This window comes from Aphelocoma coerulescens, chromosome 8 (genome assembly GCF_041296385.1).
Source record: "Aphelocoma coerulescens isolate FSJ_1873_10779 chromosome 8, UR_Acoe_1.0, whole genome shotgun sequence".
Lineage (NCBI taxonomy): Eukaryota > Metazoa > Chordata > Aves > Passeriformes > Corvidae > Aphelocoma > Aphelocoma coerulescens.
Genome location: NC_091022.1, coordinates 31,212,121 through 31,234,986, shown reverse-complemented (window position 1 = coordinate 31,234,986; position 22,866 = coordinate 31,212,121). Strand labels below are relative to the sequence as shown.

The 22,866-nt window shown below is 50.7% G+C and overlaps 1 protein-coding gene across 1 annotated transcript; it reads right to left on the bottom strand.

Annotated features, from left to right (window-relative positions):
* Window positions 1-1,438: 1,438 nt before the first annotated feature.
* Window positions 1,439-21,646, bottom strand: PGM1 (phosphoglucomutase 1). Its single transcript, XM_069023612.1, has 11 exons — window positions 21,363-21,646; window positions 11,544-11,706; window positions 11,105-11,251; window positions 9,987-10,112; window positions 9,271-9,461; window positions 8,752-8,906; window positions 8,144-8,259; window positions 4,833-4,968; window positions 3,141-3,324; window positions 2,677-2,811; window positions 1,439-1,681 (listed from the first exon to the last, which is right to left on the bottom strand). The coding sequence occupies exons 1-11, from the start codon at window positions 21,606-21,608 to the stop codon at window positions 1,592-1,594; spliced, it is 1,689 nt and encodes a 562-aa protein (XP_068879713.1). The 5' UTR covers window positions 21,609-21,646; the 3' UTR covers window positions 1,439-1,591.
* Window positions 21,647-22,866: the final 1,220 nt, after the last annotated feature.

The following is a 22,866-nucleotide window of genomic DNA, read 5'->3' as shown; positions in this document are numbered from 1 at the left end:
CCTCTCATCCAGTTGCATGTATCTGGGAGAAGAGCCTGACCCCTCCTGGCTGTACCCTCCTGCCAGAGAGCTGTAAGAACATTTCCCCAATCCCTCTCAAGGTTCCCAATCCCATGAGCTAAACAGGCAAAAGCTGAACAGGCACCAGTTGTCACAAGGAACAAGCAGCAGAGGGATCAGTTTGGGCTCCACTTTGCAGCTCTTGTAGGTGTGGTGGGAGGGAGCAGCTGGAGGAACTGAGCTGAGATAAAGCCATGAGAGCACAGGAAGCTTTGCCTCTCATTCTGAAGGTGCTGAAAGAAGTGGGGAGGCCCAGGAGAGGAGAGCTGTGTGTCACCAGAGAGCTGTTAGCACCAGTCAGCACCAGGATGGGCAGAGAGCAGCTTTTAGCACAGTTTGACTGAAAAGCACTCACAGTTCCATTAGGAGGAACCCAGGACTGACCTGCTTTAACAAGAGGCCAACCATAAACTCTGGGGTCAATTGTTCACACAATGCTTGAAAGGCAAATTAGAGCAGCCAAGTTGTTTTTCCCTCACTAATCCCAGCTTCCTGGTTTAGTCCTCTGCAGCCAGCTGTGAGGGAAACCTCTGGAAGCATCTTGCCAAGGGAAGCACTGGGCAGGTGCAGGACCATGGCATGGAAAACAGCTCTCCCAACCTTGGGCACAGGCTTTTCCTGGGCCCTAACTCAGCTTTTAGACTTTTTATCTCATTTTTGAAGGTTTTTATCCATCCCACAGCAGAGCAGCTCCCCCACAACTGTCAGTGCAGACTGAGCAGCAGAGACACTTCACCTGTGCACAGGTGAGATAAAAAGCCTTTTGTCAGCACATCCAGTCCCCCTTGGAAGTGGTGCTGGCAGCTTGGGATGAGGGTGGGATGTTCCACATTCCTGGATAATAGAGCTGCTCCCTCAGGCCTGCCCAGGGACCCAGCCTGGGTTTCAGCCCTGGCCAGAAGGTGAGATGGGACACAGGGATTGCAGGATTTGAGTGACAAAGGCAAGCAAACCAAGAGGGGACAGGGCCTAAGCTCATCCCACTAATGTGAGTACATCCAGGAAAAGGGCAGGAGGGTGCAGCTAACTTCAAACAAAGCTACAGCTGTCTCCAAAGTGACCCTCTCTGTGCCCTTGGATAAGATATTGCACATTAATTCCTGCAAATCTGATTATTCCAAGACTCTTACTGTCCACATTCAACCAAACAAGCTCATCCAAACCGGGATAAAGTATTTGTGCTTCTTTCCCAGGAAAGTTTCCAAGACAGAAAAAAAGCCTGTGAATTATTGAACAATTTAGTATCTCTGTTATTCCTAGAGCCTTTTGTTTAAGGAAAAGCCAGGAGTCCACGTGCTGCCCCAAAAGTTGGCTGAGGAGCACCACACCCAACGTGCCAGCAGCACTGGGGACACAGAGAAGCAGAGGGGACAAGGGGTGCTGAGGGCTGGGGTTTATTGACTATACTTAGCAGCAAAACTGTGTTCTTAAATACAGGGATAAAATCAGTATTCCTCTTTTAGTGACAATTTGACAAGGAAAGGGGCTGGGCTGACTCCCTGCCCCGTGCACACTCCAGCACAGGGTGGCTCTATGTGATGACGGTGGGCCCGGAGCGGCCGGTTCTTTCATGGAGCTGGGAAAGTTTCAGTGCAATGGAAATGAGAGGTGCCAACATCACCTGCAGGGAGGAAAGAGAGGGCTCAGAACTGCAGAGCAGCACATGCAGCCTTCCCACGTTGCATCCAGCCTTCTTTAAGCATCCAGGTCAGCCTGGGACAGCCAAAGCTCAGCTCTCCTGACCAAAGGACTGCTTTGGGCTCACAGCCTGAGTTCTGGGACCAGTGACAGGGACACAGTGCTCAGAGAAAATCCTAAGCTCCAGTGGTGATGCTGCCACCCCCTCGTGCAGTATCCCAACCTCCACTGCACGTCAGCACAGGACAGGTAAATCCTAAGTTCCATTTGTTCCTCTCAGAATGGGGGATTTTCAGTCTTTTTGTCAATAATGGCACAGTAAGTTATGCACAAAGAGCTGATATTTTCTGGGGAGTATAGAATCAGAGAATATCCTCAGTTGGAAGGGTCCCCAAGGATCATGAAGTCCAACTCCTGGCCCTGCACAGACACCCCAACAATCCCACCCAGTCCCTGAGAGCGTTGTCCAAACGCTTCTGGAGCTCCAGCAGCCTTGGGGCTGTGACCATTCCCTGGGGAGCCTGTTCAGTGCCCAACTACCTTCTGGGTGAAAAATTCTTTCTTGATATCCAGGCTAAACTTAAATATGAGAGGATTCTTCTCCTCCAGTGGCTACAAGAGCTCAGCAGCATTTGTAAAAGGTGTTGTAGAACATGTGCTGAACTCAGCACAGAACAGGGCAGTGTCAGCTCAGGTACAGCTGAACCTGTGATCCCATTTATTTGTTTTAAACCAGCCACAGGTGTAACACAGGCAGGAAAACTCCTGTGCTGTGGCAGTGGCAGCTGTGAGGGATTCCCAGTGACACTTGCTCCACACTTGAGCTTTTTTTTAATAAACCTCTACGCTGGGATGAAAGATACCAAAGCTCTGGCTCCCCAAATTCCTGGCACCTCCGCACAGCTCCGAGCAAAGCAAGGCTAAGAAAGGGCTCGGCTCTGGGAGCCAGCAGTGGAGGGAGCGAGCTGCAGCACCCACCTGTGGGTCTTGGTTTATCTTCTGAGCATCCTTCTCGTAGCTGTCGATGTAGAGCCGCACGGTGGCCCCGGCGCTGCCGGTGCCGCTCAGCCGGAAGATGATGCGGGAGCCGTCAGAGAAGATGAGCCGCAGGCCCTGCTCGGGACACGGGAGGGAAGGGCCTCTCAGCTCTGAGCCCGTGGGTAGCCAAGCTCTTCTCCACGATTCCCAGCATGGCTGTGCCTGACCCACACCATCCCTCCTCTTCAGGGAGCCACAGAAGGCTCCTGTGTTACCCTCTCCCCCCTCTCAGAGGGATTAATGTCCATCCTAACTCACTCTGGAGACCTTGCTGGAGCTCCTGAAACTCCTGAAGCTGAGCCAGGGACTGCCTGCCAGATGCAGCATTCCCAGCACGCTGCTCTGCATGGAAACGGGACATGAAGGAAACACTCCCAGTTCAGCCCAGGGGAGGCTGTGCCCACCTGGTTCTTGGAGACGCTGCCATCCACGGGGTCGTTGTACTCGAAGTTGTCGGCCTTCTCCACCGTGTAGACTTTGTCCCCGCTCGACAGCTGCTTCCCCACGAAGGAGCGGTCGAACATCATCGCCTCCAAATCCTTCATCATTTTGTTGGCAGCATCTGCATCCACCTCCTCATAGTCATACCTGCAGCCAGCACCACACACAGAGATTAGGGAGGGGAGGATGCAATGAGATGTGATGGTTTGGGATGCCCTTTTTGAGCTCTGTGGGTGTTCTCTGCTCCCACGCTGGAGGGGAGGACAGGCAGAAAAGGCACATAAAAGCACCAGAACACATTGCCCAGAGACGCTGTGGCTGTCCCATCACTGGAAGTGTCCAAGGCCAGGTTGGATGGGGCTTGGAGCAACTTGGGACAGTGGAAGGTGTCTCCTGCCCATGGCAGGGGTGGCATTGGATGGGCTTTAAGGTCCCTCCCAACCCAGTGTGGGATTCCATGAAATGAGAGGAGGCTCTGTGTGCAGCACTACAACTCCATCCACACAGATCCTTGGGACACAGCACAGCGTATCACAGGCATTTGGTGCCAGGAGATGAAAGCACAAAGTGCTGTCTCACACTGAGTGTCACAGACCGAGGGCCAGGGCCAAGCTCCAACTGACTGCCAAGAATTTCCTGTCGTTCTGCCCACAGTGCCCCACCAGATCCCTCATGGTTACTGTGAACACCTCAGAGCATCCCCGCAGCAAACTGCTGCTGTGACCACACCAGGAAAACATCCAGTGCCAGCTTTGATGTCCCTGCCCAGGGAAGAGAGGCAGCAGAGAGAGGCTGGAGCCCACACCAGGATCCCAGACTCTGTATTCCCACTGCCAGTGGGATTTGTGCCGCTGTGTTTGCCGCCTGACCCGCCTACCCCTGCACTCAGTGTGCTCTGCACACATACCTCGCGTGCTAAAAGGCTGCCTTTTTATCCTAGACTTTGGCATTTTTCCCCAGGTTTCCATGCCTCAGATGTGTGCTGGCTTTGTGGTGAGTAGGGGGGAAAAAAAGGAAGAAAAAAACAAAGGAAAAGGCAAGTTCTTTCATTTGGCAATTTGAGACAGAATTTTCACGTAGACCTTCCAAGCTGAAAGATCTGTGCCTAATGCTTTCACAGTGTTCCCACCTCTGCTTGTGTGCAGGCTGGTTCTCACTCCTTCCCTTGCCATCTTCCATGTCTACTGCAGGTTAAATTTGAGTATTTGGGGACTGGACAGGAACTCAGCCAGGTAAATAACAGCCATGGGGCTGGGCATCCATTCCATGAGACACTGCTGTCACTGAAGACGTCACAAATTAACTTGCGATGTGGGGTCTCAAGAATACTGATCTCATGGCAAAAAAGACTCTTGGAGGAAAAAACCTCCATTAGAACTAAGAAAAGATACCTTGTGTGTATAAAATATCCAGACTTTGGCACCAGATTTATGTCTGGAGTAACAACCCAAAGCTGGACACCACAAAGGGTTATGGTGAATGCCCATTTCATGGCACCCAGGAATGCTGCAAACTGCTCAGGGAGTTTTAAACTACTACAGGACAAACAGCAATGGAATGACACAGGAACAGCCCCACGCTGACACAGTGGTGCCATCAGGGCTCTGCTTTGACACAGAACAGGGAATGGGAGGTGTCAGGAGCCCTTTCCCCACCTGGTGAAGAAGTTCCTGCCATACTTCTGCCAGTGATCCTTCATGATGTCCTCCACGCTCTGCTTGCGGGCGGCCAGGATGGACAGCCAGGCCAGCACTGCCCACAGCCCGTCCTTCTCTCGGATGTGGTCGGAGCCTGTGGGGAGCCACAGCACAGACACAATTCCCAGTCCTCTCACACCACAGTCCCCACCTTGTCTCCTCTCCTCCATGCCCCTGGCAGCTGCACAGCTCACAAATGGGAAGCATTTCCAGAGCTCCATCCCTGCTGCATCGTTAAAGCAGGGCAGGATATCATCTGCTCCAGCTCCAGCCCAAATAAAACACTCGGCATCTTTTAACACACACATTCATTGTTCACACATCTTTAACTCTGTTCCCAAGGCAGGAATGGGGAATGCACAGTAAAAAGGGCATCAAATAAGAAAACAAAAGGTGAATGCAAAGGAGCAGCTCGGCAAGAACATCAACTCCTCAGCAGCTGTCACGTCCCATCTGCCAAGGAGCACCCTGGGATCATCTCCTGACCCAGCACCAAGGGGAATGTCAGCCCTCCTGGGGAACCAAACCCCAATGACCCCAAAATCATCCCAGAACAGGGAGAGGAGCAGCAGGGCAGGGAGCACCAGCCATGGGGCTGGCAACAGCAGGGCAAGGAGAGGCTCCATCCACCTGCAGAGACCAGGAGAGCCTCCAGCCTGCTCTCATGGGGGGCTGGAAAAGCCCCTCTCTTGGCTACAGGAGCATTCACAGAATCCCAGAATGGGTCAGGTTGAAAGGGACCACACTGGGGCAACTGGTCCAACCTCCCTGCTCCAGCAGGGCCATCCCAGAGCACAGGATTTTGACTGTCTCCAGTGAGGGAGACTCCACAGCTCTCTGAGCAATCTGTCCCACACAGTAAAGTTCTTCCTCATGCTCAGGTGGAATTTCCTGGGCTCAGTTTGTGCCTGTTGCTTCTCGTTGTGGACTCCCCCAAAGCTGGCACTGCAAGGAGAGCAGGAAGCAGCCAGGGCCAGCCCAGCCTTGCCCTGGAAGCACAGTGGGATCACACAGCACTGACTGACCCCTTGGGAAACCCAAGAGGTGCTGGACCTTACACAGCCCCCAAACAAAACGGGATCAGATGGCCCAGAACACACCCAGCCCACACTCGGTGCCTCTGGCACACCAGTTGGACCATGTGCCCCACAGATGCAAAGTTTTCTCCTTCCCACTCTGGAATACTTCCAACCAGGTATTAAAGAAACCCCAGGAGCACTCCAGAGCTGCCATGTCACCCTCTGAAGGAGTGCCAGAGTGGGAATCCTCTGGGAAAGGGCTGGGGGCAGGGCAGGGGGTGACGTGGTGCTTTGCACAAATCCCACTATTGTGGATGTGGCCATAAATTATCCCCACGGTCCCTCACGGCAGAGAGAGCTGGGCAGAGGTGATGGAGAGGAATGCTAAATAAACACCAGTCCCATGTGATGTATCAACTTATGGCTGGAATAAAATACCCAAGGAAGCAAGCAGGAATTCTGTCATGTCGCATTACTCTAATTGCTGCTGGCCTCCAGTCCCACCGCCTCACAGTTTGTTTCAATTTTTACTGGGTCTTTTGGCTGCTCCTTCACCTCTCTCCCCTTCAACACTCCCATTCTGTCCAGCTCCAAACAACTCCTCATTAACTTCCTACCAACCAACCCTCCTCACCGCTTTTCATTCCTTTTTCCTTCCTAAGTGCATTTGTCAGATGGACAAACCCCTCTGCATTGTGTGGGGAAGCCAGCACTCCTGGGCCCTTTCCCAGTCTGCTCCCCCAAACTGCTTCAGCTCCCACCACTTGGATGTCTTGCTGCCTGGCCAAAACCCCAAATCTTTCTCTCAACCTCTGCTGCCACTGGAATCACTTTGGTTTGGGAGGAAGTCCCTTACCTGATGGGGGATGCAGAGAAACTGAGCTTGTTGCTCATACAAAGGTGGAAGCAGTCTTGGGGAGCTGCTCATTTGAGATCATCTCCCATCAGCAGCTCCAGGAATGTGGCTTTATTTATCTCCTGAAGCACTAGTGCCCTCTCATTATCCAGGGTCCAGGATATAAACTCAGCACATGCTGAAATCACTCAGGGCAAAACTCCAGAATCTTTCTTTACTCACCATTTACTTCAAGATTCCTTCACAGGGATTCCAAGTTTCCTGAAATTCCCCTTTCCTTCCAACACACAGCCAAATCCCAGTCCCACATATCAGAGTAATATCTGACTGCAAAAATATTGCTCCTGGAGACTGCCCAGCCCCACAGCAACCTGCTCTCCCCCAGAGCTGTGATCCCATTTCCTCAGCCACAGGAAAGCTGGAGTAATCCTTTCCTGTTGAGCTGTGCACCCCAGCTCCACAAAGAACTTCATTCCAGGCATTTGGGGATTTAAAGCACCCACACACAGGCTAAAAGGTTTTTCTGGGGTGGTGGAATGAAAACACACAAGGTTTGAGTGAGAAATTCCCTCAAGACCCTGTGCCTTGGCTATGCCACCAGAGATCCTTAGAAAACAGGAAAAACATCTCAGGAAGAATTCAGACCAGATAAAACTCAGCCTTTGTGCAGGTATCAGGTGCTGATTCAGGGCCCTGCCTGCAGGGAAGGTCCCATTTCCACAGGCAGGACATAAAACCACATGGGAGATGCCAGGGAGAGCTCAGGAACTGCCAAGGCCTCCTGGGAATCCTGAGTGTCCTGAACACCCCACAACAACCTGGAGCAAATCCTGCTCCCGTCAACTTCCCTGCACACCCCCAGTAAATTCCTTGTGATGTTCACTTTGTTTCTCAGTAACCCAATAACTCACTTAGACTGTTCAAAGGAGAGTGTTAATTTAAACTTTATAAATCATACCTTGTTTTCAGAACAGGAAAATGAGGGCCCTATTAAGCCCAGAGATTTAATAGTGACCTGAAACCTTCCCTAATAAAACTCCGTGCTCCAAACCGTATTTCTTTCCAGAAATGAAAACACTGAGAAGGTTTTCCTGGCCACCAAGAGTTGAAAAATACATTTAGCATTGCACTTAATCCCCACAGACTCAGTGACCGGGCTACTAAAGAGGCCCCCAAACTTCCTGCCTATCTCCATGTGCCTTCCCAGAGAACTGGAGAAGAAGGAGCTCCTGCCTCACAAAACCTTTAAATTGTGTTCGTTTCCACACTGATTCCTCCAAGCCTCTTTTATATCTTATTATTTTATAAGTATTAACAACTGCAGATGAAAGATAAATCCCAAATTAAAGAATAAGGAATCACCATTATGGGTGATATGGGGAATGCTGACTTACCAGTCCCAAAACTTTCCTCTCCACACAGAGACAGTTTGTTTGCATCCATCAAGTTTCCAAAGAACTTCCAGCCCGTTGGAGTCTCATACAAAGCAATCTTTGTAGCCTGGGCCACTCTGCAAAGGTAAGAAAGCCAAGTCACATCACTGAATTCTTGGTGCTCCCATGGGAAATGGGATCAGCATCTCACTGAGGGCAGGGAATGCCACAGCTTTGGTACAATCCCTCTGTTTCATCCCAGTGTGACCTTTGGGAAATGAGTGGGATGTGCATTTAAAGAATAGATACAAACCCTCAGGTCTTCAATTTTAAGTTGCAGATTTCAAAGCATTTCACCAAGAAAGCATCAGATTTAAGGAAAAAAAAGGGCGGGGAGAATAATTTGTTTGGGTTCATCTGTAGGGAAGAGAAAGAGCCAAGAGCTCAGCCCAGCTGTGCCACGTCCCCAGGCAGGGTTTAATCCATTAAACCTCACTGCTGTCCTGGCACTGCCTCCCTCCTCACCGGACCGAGGACAGGGAACTGATGGCTGTGAAACCCCAGGAAAGGGGCATTCCCTGCCCTCAGCAGGGCTCCCTGCCCCGTGCCCCTGCCCACAGGGGTGCTACCTGTCGAGGGCCCCGCTGGTGGGCATGCTGCGGGCAAAGCCGCGCACCCCGGTCTGCTGGAAGTACGGGATGCTGAAGATGTTGGCGGCGATGACGGCGACGGAGTCGGAGGGGTTGACGAAGAAGCCGTGCTTGCCCAGAATCATGTTGCGATCCTGGGGGACACAGCACAGGCACAGCTCAGCTTCCTGCTCAGCTCAGGGCAGGAGCTGGTCCCTGAGCAGCCCATAAACCCAACAATTCCCAGAGATTTTCTGAAATAAACACAGAGCTCTGAAGAAGTTAGGCAGCAGCACCTGGATACTGTTTCACCTTTCTGCTGAATTTTCACAGCTTTAAAGTTATTTAAATACAGTTTGGACTTATTGACACAGTAGCCAGCTATTGCTGTGGTGGCAAACTGCAGCGAGTGCTTCACTTCACTCATGGCTACAAAGGAGAGGGAGAGAGAAAAGGTGCACCTCAGTCCCCCAGAGCTGGTTAGAGGGAAAGAAGGGGAATTCTGAGCAGCTCCTTTACCCCATCTCCATCAAAGGCAGCTCCAAAGTCGTACTCTCCAGTCTTCATGGTCTGCACCAGGTCAGCAGCATAGGTTAGGTTGGGGTCAGGGTGGTGGCCCCCAAAGTCCTCCAGGGGGGTGCAGTTCACAGCTGAATTTGCTGGGGCTCCCAGCTCCTCACACAGGATCTTCTTCACATAAGGGCCCACAACTGTCTCAGCAAAACAGAGAGGAAGGAGTTGGCTCAGCCCTCAGGCAGCTCTACACCAGCCACAGCACCACCCACCTTGGGCTGCTCAGTTTGGGTCAATTTAGGTGCTTTATGGTTTAGGAGCTCACATCAAAATCCACCCCATCCCTGCAAGTGTCCCAGGCCAGGCTGGATGGGGCTTGGGGCAACCTGGGATAGTGGAAGGTGTCCCTGTCCATTGCAGGGGGTGGCAAATGAGCTTTAAGGTCCCTTCCAACCCAAACCATTCTGGGGTTCCATGAAACATTTCACAGAATCCTAAAAAATGGTTTGGCTCATTCCAACATCCAAAACACAACACATGACCAAAAATAACATAAGGCATAAAAAGTTTGTTCCCAAAAAGAAAAACCCGGTATGCTACAAACCAAAAACCAAACTTGCAATATAAATTCCAGAGAAGATCTTCCTGTCTGAAGTAGGTGGCAAATCCCCAAGGACTCCCTGGGCACCCCCAGAGAGCCCCAAGCCCCCAGCCCTGCGTACCCCCGTGCATGGCATCGATGCGAATCTTGAGCTGGTTCTTCCCTGAGAGCAGCTCCTTTAAGGCATTGAAGTCAAAGATATTCCTCAGCATGTTGGCATAGGCTTCTACAGAGTCCACAATTTCCACTGGAAAAGAGAAGGAAACAGGGATCAGCCCTCACAGCCTAAAATGTTGGTAACCAAGTCCTGGTGCTGTGCTGAGGGTCCTCAGAGCAGAGGGCCAGGGCTGAGCACAAAGCTCTTGAACATCCCAGAGGATCAGTTCATAGGGACAGGAATAATGGGGCTAAATTGGAATTTAATTACAGGCTCTCTCTGCTAATCAGATCACAAATGGACCAACAAAATCCTTAAGGCAAACTCTGTTCCCAGCTAGGGCTCCCTGGATTCCCTTCGAGAGGCCTCAGTCCCACTTCACTTAAATTAAAAAATATATCTATAAAATCAGATCTTTAAATTCCATCAGAGTCATTGGGAAGTGTGAACTTAATAGTTCAAAGTTACACCTTTGCAGCCAACAGGGAATATAAAAACATAAAATACAGCATAAAAATCCCACTACACAGAAATGGGGACTGAGAGAAATATCAAATTTTATCATCTTTTAACTTACTTCTTTTTTAATTACAAGCACGGGTCACCAAGAGATGGTAAAAAAATACTTGCAGTATTTTTAAAAAGTCTTTTTAAAATTTATTTTCATATTTCACTGCTGACTGACAGAAGTCACATGTGAAATGTAACAGCTTTCCCACTCACAGGGACAACTTTTATATGTGAAACCATGGAAAAAATCAGTTGAAAGATTAAACTCTGTAATTTTTAATCAGGAAAATGCTCTTTAACTGCATTTCTCTGTTTTGAAGAACATGTTTGCCTTGCAGCAAAACAGCCTTTGATTTTAGGGAAGTTTAATAGATCAAGATTTTGCAACTGAAGTAGAAACTTCTGTGGGACAGAAAATTATATAAATCAAAATCAACAAATAAATAAATGCCAGGATGCCAGGAGCAATCTCCTCCTTTGGATTATCCCACAGATGAGAAGGAGAGGTCAGAATGGCCACACAGAAACACCACAATTCCTCACCCTTGCCAAGGGGAAGAACATTTGTTTACCTGTAAATGGCTTAAATTTGTTCTCCAAGTCAAATTGCTGCTTCCCAATGGTGCCCAAATCCACCTGGAGATCTGGGCAGATTGCATATTCCTCAATTTTCTTGCTGATTTGGAAAATTTTATCCGTGACAGCTTCAGGAGCAGGACCTGCAAGATGAAATGGGCAAGGGGGAAGATGTTAAAGAATCCAACTGCAAGAGGAGTGAACTTCAGGAACACAGCAAAGACCTGGACTGGGAATACCCTCCTAGGAAAGGAACGCCAGGGAATGAGGGGAGCAGAGCATCACTTGCTCCATTTAGGGGAAACCTCTGCTCAGGGCACTGATCCCTGGGATATGAACGCAGAAATTTCGATTCTCAGGTCAACACAAGAAATTAATAATAATTATAATGATAACTATAAATAATAATGCTGCTGCAGCAGAGAGGGGCCTGACCTCCATTGGCAATGTTGAATTTGATGCCGAAGTCGCCGTTGGGCCCGCCGGGGTTGTGGCTGGCGGTCAGGATGATGCCCCCGATGGCTTTGATCTTGCGGATGATGCAGGACACGGCCGGGGTGGACAGGATCCCGTTCTGCCCGATCACCAAGCGCCCGATCTGAGGGTGGGAGAGCAGAGCAAACCACTGTGAGGCCAAATCCCACACCCAGCCCAAACCCCAAGCACTGGCAACAGGTAAAGCACAGCCCTGTTCCTGCCAAAGCTCCCCACGGTGCATCCAACGCCGCTCTGTTGTAGCATTCTCCTCCATGAATGCACTGAAGGCCTGAGCTCTCCACAGGCATTATACACCACCAAAACCCAGCATTCCCTCTGGCTGGGGCCTCAAAATTTGCTTTCAAGACACACAACGGTGCAGAGAGAAGCCAAAAGAACACAAAACTTGAACATCCCGGGAGCAGCTGCAGACTCTTCCTCGCAGCGGGTAGCACACCTCCTTCCCATAAATCCAGGGATATCACTGAGATTGGATCCAGAGCAATATACCACCATTAGAATGTCTTTGCTGGAGTCCAGGCAACAAACCAGAAGGTGAATATTTCTCTGGAAGAACTCCTTCCCACACAGGATTTAAAACCACACCAGACTCCTCTGCAGCAGTCGAGGGGGTCAGACCCAGAACAGACTGGGAAAAGAGGAGGGATTTCATTCAGTCACAAGCTGAAGCAGGAATCAAGAGGAGCATTCCCAGCCCGTGGTGGGGGCTGAGCCAAGGGCACGGGATGGCTGTGATTCCTGTCCCCTGGCACTGCCAGGTGCTAAGCTCCAGCCTCACTGCCCATCAGTTATTGCATGGTCCAGATGTCCAGCCCAGCTGCTGGCAGAGCTGCACCTCTAGCAAATAACAGCATAAATGTGAAAAAGCACTTTAAAAACCCAAAGTGAGGACCCTGCCTCCAGCTGGCCACAGCAGCTCATACTGGAGCTCTCACTCTGCCCACCCACCTACTGATCACACATTTATTGCACCTCACATTTCCTTTGAAGCAGCCCAACCTCCACAAGGTTTGCTTTTTCCCCGTTCTCAGACACACTTTGTCCTGTGCTTTATTCCGGCCTCCAAATCTTGCTCCTTCAGCTTCCCTGAGAATTCACGAGACCTCCAGGAAGCTCCTCTCCAAAACTTCCCCTCCTGCTCCCCAGTTTCCCTTTGAGGGTCACATTCTGCACCACCCCGTTCATCAGGGCCCTGCACACAGCCCCAGGAATGCTGCAGACGAAGGGAAGACGAGGGATTTTCCCTGCCAAAGCAGACAGCAGCTGCAGGAGAGCTGGATGACCACATCACATCCCCTCTCCTCGCCCAGCCTGTCCTCCCTGCACACCTGAACTGCAGCTTTTCCCCACAGCAAGGAAGGAAAGGAGAAACACTCATCTCCATCTGAGCTGCTCTGTGATTTGGGTCCTCCTTGGCTTCCAGAGGTTGTCAGCTGCCATTCCCCACCCATCCAGTGCTAAATCCTTTGTGGTAGCCACTGGAGAAGGTTGCTCAGTGTAACAATATGCTGAACAATTTACACTTAATCCTTTTTGAGTCTGTGGAATTTCTTATGAGGAAAACCTAAGGCTGCAATGATGGAGAAACCTTTCATGGAATTCTCAAAACAAACCCACGCTGTGCAGCAATTTGGAGTTGCAGTACATCAAAACCATCCAGGCAACACTTCCACCCTGGTGTTCCTGAAAGCCTCATTAGGATGCACACAGGGACCTCCTGCAGCCCCTCCTCTCCCCAGGAACACTGGAATCAGCTTTTCCAGGCCATGGAAGTTGGTGGCTGCAGCTCTGTGGTGTCCCCAGCCCACCCTTCCAGCCCTTTCTGTGCAGGACATGCAGCCCAAGCCACCAACCCCACACGCTGAGCCCAGACCCTGCTCTGAGCACCACAAGCACAACACTGACAGGCACCAGCCAGAGTGAGGAGAAAAATCCATGGAAAATACCCAAACCAGCACCTAAACCCCATTTTAGCCAGACCTGGGCCCAGTGGTAGAGAGAAAAGGCTCAGCTGGTGAAGATGAGCCTGATCTCCCCCTCACCAGCAGATCTGTCCTGGTGTCAGGCACTCCAAGCCTGGCTCTGTGCACATTTTCCAGCCCTTCTGCTCAGCCTATACACTGATTTCAAAGGAAGACATTAATTTGCAATGCCAGAAGATTTTTTTCCTCCCAAGATAGAAAATATGTCGATTTTAAAAATAAATGAATAAAATTATCTGCTCCTATTCTCCCCTTGACTGTTAATTACACTGTTCTAGTCAGGTTTTTGTCAAACAAATTCCCAAAATCCAGGTCCCTTTGCACAAAGTTTACTCTGCACAAAGAGATCTGGAACAGACAGCAGAGTCTTTTCTTCTTAAAAAGCAGAAGGAAGAAACAAAAACAAAGACAAAAGCCCAGTGCATGAACCATGATCTACCACAAACACACAAGCCTCTTGCTCTGCTTCCAAAACACTGAATTCCAGCACAACTGAGCTCCCTATAAAGGCTGTCACTCACTTGCTAACTCTCATATCAATTTCCAAAGGCTTCCTGAGCATTTATCCCACAGCCACAACTTACACCTGGTGAGAAAGGCAAAACATGGCTGTTTCTGTTCCTTTGCCACTTTGGTGGCTCTCCCTGTTACTTCATTTCTGACCAGTATCAGGGGTTTATATTCTCGTGGAAAGACTGAAAAATCCACAGCTGCCAACAGCTTGGGGCATGTCAAAGTACAAAACAAGAACACACAAACCCCAGGCAGAATTTATTTCCCTTTCTCTGCGTGTATTCTCTGCCCTCCTGCATCACTTAGAGTGAAAACCCAGTCATTTCTGTACTCCCCAGCTGATTTGCCATTAAAAACATCACTATCAGCAGTTGAATAAAAGCCTTTGGGGAATTAAATCTCACAGTGCCTAATTTCTGATGGATTTCTGCCCTTCTCAGCCACACCCCACAGGAATTGAGCCGTTTAACATTTACCAACCCCGTTGGCAGCAGCCATTTGGACAATCAGTTCCACTGCAGACTTATTGAGGTACCTCCCATCACCTCCAACCACCAGAGAGGCTCCTTGGCGATCTCTTAGGTCTATGGAAAAAAATATACTCTGGATAAAATTCTGCAAATAGTTCAGCTTGGATTCAAAGTAAAAGGTCTTCCTCCGTAATCCGCTGGTTCCCGGTTTCTGGTCGCTGTAAGGAGCTGTTGGCACCGTCAGCAGAGGCAGGGGAGCGTCTTCCATGTCTGTTTTTCACACAAGTGCATTTAAAAAGTAAAATATGGCAAAATTAACCCCCAGCCTTGGCACAGCAATGGCCCACCTATGAGACAGGAGTTCAGAGGAGCTGCTGAACACCCAAAAATAGCTCCTTGCACCTTCTGTAACCAAAGCCGTGTCCTCGCACTTGCGGTGGGGGATCAATGTCACGGAGAACGCACAATTCCACGCTGCTGGCCCTCACTGCAAGGCTGGGAAAGGATTCCTGTCTTCTCTGTCATCTCCTGGTTGCCACAGGCACTGCTCCTGGCCATCCCGTGGAGCCCAGCAGTGCCAATCCGTGTGGATCTCCCTCAGACAGAGAGGTGGGAGCACCCCAGCCCCGCTCGGATGCGCCGCTCTGGCGTTTTCCCAGATCTGCAGGGCAACGCCAGGCCCGGCCGCACGCTGGGGCAGAGGCAAACTTCCAGCAGGATCCTGCTGCAGCTATTTTGCAAAGTCTGGTGAGTTAAAGGTCACTCTTAAAATGGAAGGGAACAGATCTGTTACCTCCCGTTTGCTCATGCGACTCCTGCCCTACAACCTGACTTCCCACGGGCTCCCTCAAACACAGGGAGATTTTCCAGCAGGAACAGCGGGTCAGCCTTTGGCTGGAAAGCCTCATGAGCCTCAACTGAACACCCACAGCAAGTCTCACCCAGATTAAAACCACAAAAAACTATCAAATGTTTGGGAAAACTGCATCCCATAACGCTGTTCATTGTGGGAAAGCCTAAACGCAAACAGAAGAGACTCAGATATCAAGAAACTTCTGTGAAGCCTCATCTTCCCAAGCATGGGGAAGGTCAATGAAGGAAGGGAAGATTGTGGACTCCCCATCCCTGGAAATGTTCAAGGTCAGGGTGAACAGAGCTTGGAGCAACCTGGGATAGTGGGAGGTGTCCCTGCCCATGGCAGGGGGTGGAATAGGATGGGTTTTAGGGTCCCTTCCCACCCAAATCTTTCCAAGATTCTAAATCAGCCTTTTCTCCAAGCCTCTTTAGCAATGCTCAAAGTCCTCTGCCTGAGCTGCTGGAAACAATTTATAGATATTACTGGAGCAATTAAAGAGCTTGGTAATGACTCTGTTTGTCCCGCTATTAAAAGCAGGAAAAGGAGATGTGCACACAGCTGAATTGTGACAGGTATGAAGGTGCTCAGGGACTCTTTCCTGCCATGCTGATTCTGTCATTGCTCCAATAATTGCTGTATTTTCTTCCAAGGGAGATCACAGAATCATAAAGGTTGGAAAAGTCCTCTGAGATAATCCAGATAAACCCCTAACCCTGCCATGTCCCCAAGACCCTGATTTATCAATCAGCACATTAAAATGGAGTTGGATGATCTGTGTGAATCAACACATCTTTTGCCCCAACAGTGAGACTGCCTGGGATACACAGCCAGGAACAACTGGTTTGGGTTTTATCCAGCCACACTATTCCAGCATCCTGCAGCTCTCTTTATTCCCATGCAAAGGCCCAGGTTTCCCTCTAGTGGCACAGAACCCAAAATCCAGCTCCCAAAATTACACCTGGCAGGAAAAGGCCTAAGCAAGCTCTTTCCCTTCTTGCTGCCCTGGGAAATGCCGTGGCATTAAGTGACAGGAGGAGGGTACAGGACACCCACCAGCTCCCGTGACTGCACATGGATTTACTGGCAGGGAAAAGGCCTAGGGAGCATTGGAATTAGTGTGTGATTCAGTGCATGTTGAGTAGACAGAGGAATTAAACTAAATTAATCATTAATGCAATGTTTATGTACATAAAGTGAAACACATTCTGTTATTAAATTAAATATAAAATAGTGCATAAAAGGCACAGGGACAAGGACAGACACACCAACCCCACTCTTGGGGTGCTCACCTGCTCCCAGGGCTTTCCTGCAACACCTGTACTTGGGACAAACTAAACCACCAATAACTGGCCAACCAGGACTGGTCAGGGGCTGGGGATCACACGGCTGTCAGAGCATTCAGAGGTGCAAAAAGTCACCAGAGGTGGGTGCTGAGCACCTCTGCACTGGGGCAAGGTCATCTGATCCGTGACGAGGGAGGCGTTGCTGGGGTGACTGATCATTACCAATCACTCAGCAGGCCAGAGCTGGTGCAGGATCATCTGCATCCAGGTTTCCTCCTGGAAGTTGATAAAACTTATTCTCGGAATCTTTTTCTCCAGGTAAGCCCTGCCAGTACATAATTAGCCTTGCAGCTGGAAGTGCTTCCCTACAATCTGCTGGACATCTCCCTCGCTGTGGTTTAAGCTGAGCTGACACAGCAAGAGAAGAGATCATAATCCTCTTGCTGACAAGTCCTCACTGAAAAATCCTTTGGCATTAGGCTCTGAGTGCCCTCTCTGCTACAGCAAACAGCCCCAATCTCCTGAGCTTTTCCTTGTGTTCCTGAGTCCCTCATTCCCCATGGCAGGTGGAGGCTGGTGAGGGAATCTCCCTCTCCCAACAGCCAACCTGGCACAGACAGGGATATTTGCTAACCCAGCTCCCCTTTTACTGACCTGCACTGAAACATACAAGAACTATGAACTAACTATTGATTTTAATGATAGAAAGACAAACAAGACTGTTCTGAGAGGGCTTGAATTTAGTAAAACATTGCAGAGCCACAGCTCCAACCTTGGCTTAATTTCATGGTCCCTATCCAACTTTCCCTGAGTGAGCTGTACAATCTCTCTTGTGAGATGGAGCCTTCTTCACCTGGAGTCTTCCCCAAGCCTAGGACCCGGGTTAGGGTTAGAGCCAGACTCTCCCAGCTCCTCACTCCAACACAAACCTAGCCTTCCTCCAAGCTACAATTTTATATTTTGGCATTCAGGCAAGAAAAATAATTGGGGGGGGAACCCACCATGGAAAGGCCAGACTGAACAGTAATTCCCTGTTCCCATCCTCTGCTACACTCTTGGGTCAGGCTTCTCCAAGCTCCAGGATGCCCTCTCCTCCTCTTCTCCTGTCCTTCCCATTCCTCCCCCAGGTCTCTCTCCCAGTTCTGAGGGCAGATAAAGCCAATGTCCCCTCTGTGGGGCTGTGTTTAGCTGCAGGGATTTTTGACTGCAAGCAGCTGGTGACAGGCATCTCCTTCTGCTCCTTTTCTGTACTCAGTCAAGAAGACACTCAGCACAGAATCCCGGGCAACAAATGGAGTAAAAACACTTTACCCTTCAACTGTGACTCTCTTATAAGACAGAATCCCATTCCCTTCACTCCTGCCCTCAGGAAAGGTCCAGAGTCGGTGCTGTCCCTGCACGTTGGCCATAAGAGGGTGCCAAGAGCCCTGGAAAAGCCCCCTGAGCAGCTGCCAAAACCTGGCACTTTCTGCCGAGGATGACTCTGGTCCAGGCAGCCACTGCATTTGGGAATGCCAGGACAAGTGGAGCCCAAGAAAAAGAAACAGACTGCAAGTGTGTTATTAGTCATACAAGGAGTGCTGCCCCCACTGCAAAACGCTCTGCTTCTATTAAGAATTTGAGTTTGGAAGTCGCTGTAGAGATTCCAGAGGGACAAAAAGATACTTGGCACCATCTCGAGTGCACTCACGTACGAATCATTCCAGAATTAAGAGACACTGTTCTGTTCCTACCACAGCTGGAGAGAAAAGTTGGGTGGCAGAGACAGGGTCTGGCAGGGCTGGGAATGAATCCCCATCTCCAGGTTTGTCCCCCCAGCAGGGGCTGAGTGTTCCTTTCCCAGGGAAGTACACACCAGCCACCAGCATTGAGAAACTTTCTGTTCAAAGGTCAGCTCCTCAAAGCACACCCAAATCTGCATTTTATTTCTGCTGTCCTGCCCCTGCACAAGGAAAAGGGGAGGGATTCCAGCTGGATTTCCTCAGTGCTCCAGGATTTCTGGCCACAGCCTGCTGAGATAAAGCCCCTGGCCCTGGATCCTCTTGGAAACCTGTACCTGAACCCAAAAACCACCTTCCACTATCCCACGTTGCTCCAAGCTCTGTCCAACCTGGCCTTGGACACTTCCAGGGATCCCGGGACAGCCACAGCTTCTCTGGGCCTCCTCCCAGGGAGGAATTTCTTCCCTACAAAATGACCTCAGCCATTCCTGCTGGAATCTCCCACATCCAGACTGGCTCCTCTCTGAGGGCTGGTGCTCCAGCTCAGCATTTGTGCTCCTGGTGAGGCTTTCTTTCCTGATTTTCACTTACAACAACCTGACTTTAAAATCGGGAAATGATGTTTCTCTGGATAACTGGATGATCCAGCCTTTGTCCTTTACTCATCACATCTGCTGTTTCATTTGTTACTCTGCAACTTTTACTAGGAATATGTGCCATAAACATACATATTACATTTTTATTACTTCAGAATTCTTTGAGCTTCTTACTGATATCTAAGCTCTTTCTGTTTATTTCTAAAATACATTCCAGCTCCTCAGCTGAAGCATTGATCAATATTTTGGCTAACTCAGGACCATGACAGGATGGCAAGGACTCCCCACAGTGCATTTCTCAATCCTGGTGAGCTTGGATTTGGAATAACACATATGGATAGCAGCTCTCCAGCCCAGCTCCCTATCCCAAACTTTGCCTTGACAAAAGGAAGGGCACTTCCCTCTACCCTGCTGCCCTGCCAGCCCAGCCCCAGCTGAGGTGTCTGCTTGTGCAGAGTCATTGCCCCAGGAGATTACAGCTGAATCCCTGTTAGGGTGAATTTCAACTCTGCCTGCTGGATTTGCAGAGATTAACAGCAAAGCACCTTAGCTCTTGCTCTGAGCTGGAGTTTCACAAGTGCAGAGTTTAAAATTCCAAAGGGGCACTGAAACTGGACAAGCTGACCACTTAATCACCTTGCACTGTAAACTGACAGAAGCCAATTAACTTTACAGGCAAAAAGAGTCTAAGCTGGTGTCAAACGAGGCTGTGAGAGCTGTTGCAGCTGCTGTCTTCTAAAATCCACATCATCTGCAGCCAGGAAATATCTACAAGTGGTATTTATTTCCTCACTTTAAAGATCACATCTCAATTTCCCCTTCTGCCTCTGAGAAAAACAGCACCAGAAGAAAGCCAGAAACTGAGGTTTTTCCTACTGGCCTACAGGATCCAGCATCACCACATCTAACCCTGGTACACTGGGAGTGCTTTTTGGAAGCACTTTCTTTATGATCACCGTATTTTGATGATTTTAATCCCAGGAGCTTTTATTCAAAGGGAAGATCTCAGAAGGGACTGGTCTGGGAGCTGTGGCAGAACAGCACAAAGGAAAAGGGAGCTACCAAAGGAGAGTAGTGGCAAAGAAATGCAACAAGTTTGAACACTTGGTTTCCCTGGATAACTGAGGGGGGGAGAAAGGTTAGAGCAGCCAAGCCAGGAACCCAAAATTCCTGGGGGAGAGAGCAGCATTTCTAATAAAAGCCCTGTTTGTCCTGCAGCTGGAAAACAAAAGCAGGCACTATTTAACATGCAAGGCACAGCCTGGCACTCAGAACACCTTCCAGCAACGTGCCTGAGTGTGGCAACCTTGCAGCACTTGGAAAAGTGTTCAGTCAGGAAGGAGCTGTTCGAAATGTACTGTGGTATTGGCTTTTCACATGTCCCAGAATTGTTATGAATGGATTGTGATGTTGTTTTTTTCATGTTCCTTAATGTTAGAAAAGTTTTGCCTGGGTTCTGTAATGGAATGCTGTAGAATGGCTGCACACAGCATCCAGAGATGCTGGCAGATGGAATCAAAGTTGAACAGCTGTCACACATCACAAAAGACAAATTTCTACATGGCTTTTAAAAAATCCCAAACCAGTTATTAGCTCCTTTATGCCCTAAGAAGGCACCAATCCCAAATGATCTTTTTTTTTTCCCAAAGAAGTTAGATATTTACAGGCATTGGGGCACCTCAGAATTGGAAATAGCTTCCTCTGAGGTTCTGCCCTAAGCACCAAGCACCCTCAGCCCCTCTCTCCTTCATGGTCCACGAGGAAGAAAGTTTGCTACTGGTGCTGGTGTCCTAGGGGAAGAGAATATTTGACATTTGGAAAAGAGCAAAGGTAGGGAAAAGCCTCCCTTTGCAAACTCGACTTCAGCACACCTCCTCCGACCAACATCACATTCCCTGCTGGGATTCCCTTGGGCTACCAAGTGACAGGAGCAGGACGAGCCCACGGAGGAATCCCCCAGCAGTGAGATGCATTCCAGGGCTGTGGAAGGGAGCGCTGCTCCCTCCCAACACCTCACCGCCTCCACGCTGCGCCCTTGCTTTGCGGTTCAGCTGGAAAACCCAGGGATGGGCAGAAGGAAGGAGGAGGAAGCAGAGCAAAGTCGTGTTTGCTTCCATCCCTCCGCCCTGGCCCATATCCACTCGCTCCCGCAGGCAGGGAGAGGCTCCCGGGGGGCTTTTCCCACCTGCCCCGCGAGCGTCCCCCGCCAGCCCCGCCAGCTCCTCCGGCACTCCCCGGTTACTTCCACGCCGCGGACGCGGAGCGCCAGCGATTTCCGCCGCCGCTGCCCGCGGCCGGGAGCGCATCCCGGAGCCGCGGAGCGCCCGCTGCTCACCCCGTTGGCGGCGGCGATGCGGACGATGAGCTGGATGGCGTCCTTCATGTAGAAGCGGCCGTCGCCCCCCACCACGAGCGTGGCGTCCTGGCGCTCCGCGGGCGGCACGGTGGCCAGCGTGCTCTGGATGAAGTTCTCGCTGTAGTTGGCATTGCTCTGGAACACCGTCACCCGCTTGCGCAGCCCGCTGGTGCCCGGCTTCTGGTCGCCGTAGGGCTTCGTCTGCACGGTCACGATCCGCACCATGGCCGGCGCCGGGCGAGTTCCGGGAGCCGGGGGGCGACCGCGGCCGCCCGGCCCCGCCGCCGCCACCGCCCCTTAAAGGCACCGCCCGCGCTCCCGGCCGGGCCCGCAGCGGCCGCAGGCGACAGCGCCCGTGGGCTGCTCTGCCCTGGCCCGCTCTGCCCTGGCCTCTTCTGCCTTGCCCTGCTGGCACTGCCCCGTCCTGCCCCGTCCTGCCGATGCTGCCCTGCCACAGCCCCGAGCACCTCCGTGTCCTGGTGCTCTGCTCGATCCGAGCCCCTGCCATGGAACTACGGAAAGGTTTAGGTTGGGAAAGAGCTTCAAGATTTTCAACTCCAACCGTTCCCCAGCACTGCCCAGGCCACCACTGCCCCACGTCTCCAAGTGCCACATCCACACGGCTTTCAAATCTCTCCAGGGATGGGGACTCCACCACTGTGCCAGGACCGGACACTTTCCCTGAGATCCAATTTAAACCTCCCCTGGCCCAGCCTGAGGCCGTTCCCTCTCCTCCTGTCCCTGTTCCCTGGGAGCAGAGCCCGACCCCCCCGGCTGCCCCCTCCTGTCAGGGACTTGTGCAGAGCCACAAGGTCCCCCTGAGCCTCCTCTGCTCCAGGCTGAGCCACACCAGCTGCCCCTGGTGCTCCAGACCCTACCTGTCCCTATGGCCACCAGCAGGATGTCCCCACAGGCCTTACAGACAGGCCCTGACCCCAAGCGACCACCCCACACAAGCAGGAGCCCCCCAGTGCTCCAGCAGCGGGCTCAGGGAAGGTCAGCATTAGCAGCGCCTTGAAGAAGCTGAATTTTGGCATAGCTCTAGTTCTCAAAAGAATGGTAACATTCCAGAAATTCAAATTACCTCTCACAAGTATTTTTTTCTCTCCTAAATGTCTCCCCTCCAAGAAAAGAAGCTGCTACCTCTGTTCATACCCCTGTTAAAAAGACCAGCTGGGATTTTTCTGTCTTGGTGATACCTGGATTTGGAGCAAAATGGAAAAGACTCTGCACATCACACAACCAAGATCTCTAATCTCACCTCCTCCAGGGCAGGAAAGGTAGAACCTGCTAGGGAGAGTTTGCCTACTAAGTCCCCGCTTAAAAAGCTGCATCATGAAACCCTTCCTAGCAGCAGCAGGGTCAGGAAATAAAGGAGGTTCTCTGTGTATTGCTGTGCCACGGTTTTTACCTGCAGCAAACCCAACTCTTCCCATGCACGGCGATTTCTCAGCTAAGCCCTCCTCTCAGCTTTAACCATTCC

Excerpts from the sequence above, each read along its gene's own strand:
- PGM1 (XM_069023612.1), bottom strand. The coding sequence starts at position 21,608 with ATGGTGCGGATCGTGACCGTGCAGACGAAGCCCTACGGCGACCAGAAG. Across the intron at positions 11,707-21,362 it reads GCATCGCCGCCGCCAACGGG|ATCGGGCGCTTGGTGATCGG; the intron begins GTGAGCAGCGGG and ends TCCCACCCTCAG. Across the intron at positions 8,907-9,270 it reads CTGCCTTTGATGGAGATGGG|GATCGCAACATGATTCTGGG; the intron begins GTAAAGGAGCTG and ends TGTGTCCCCCAG.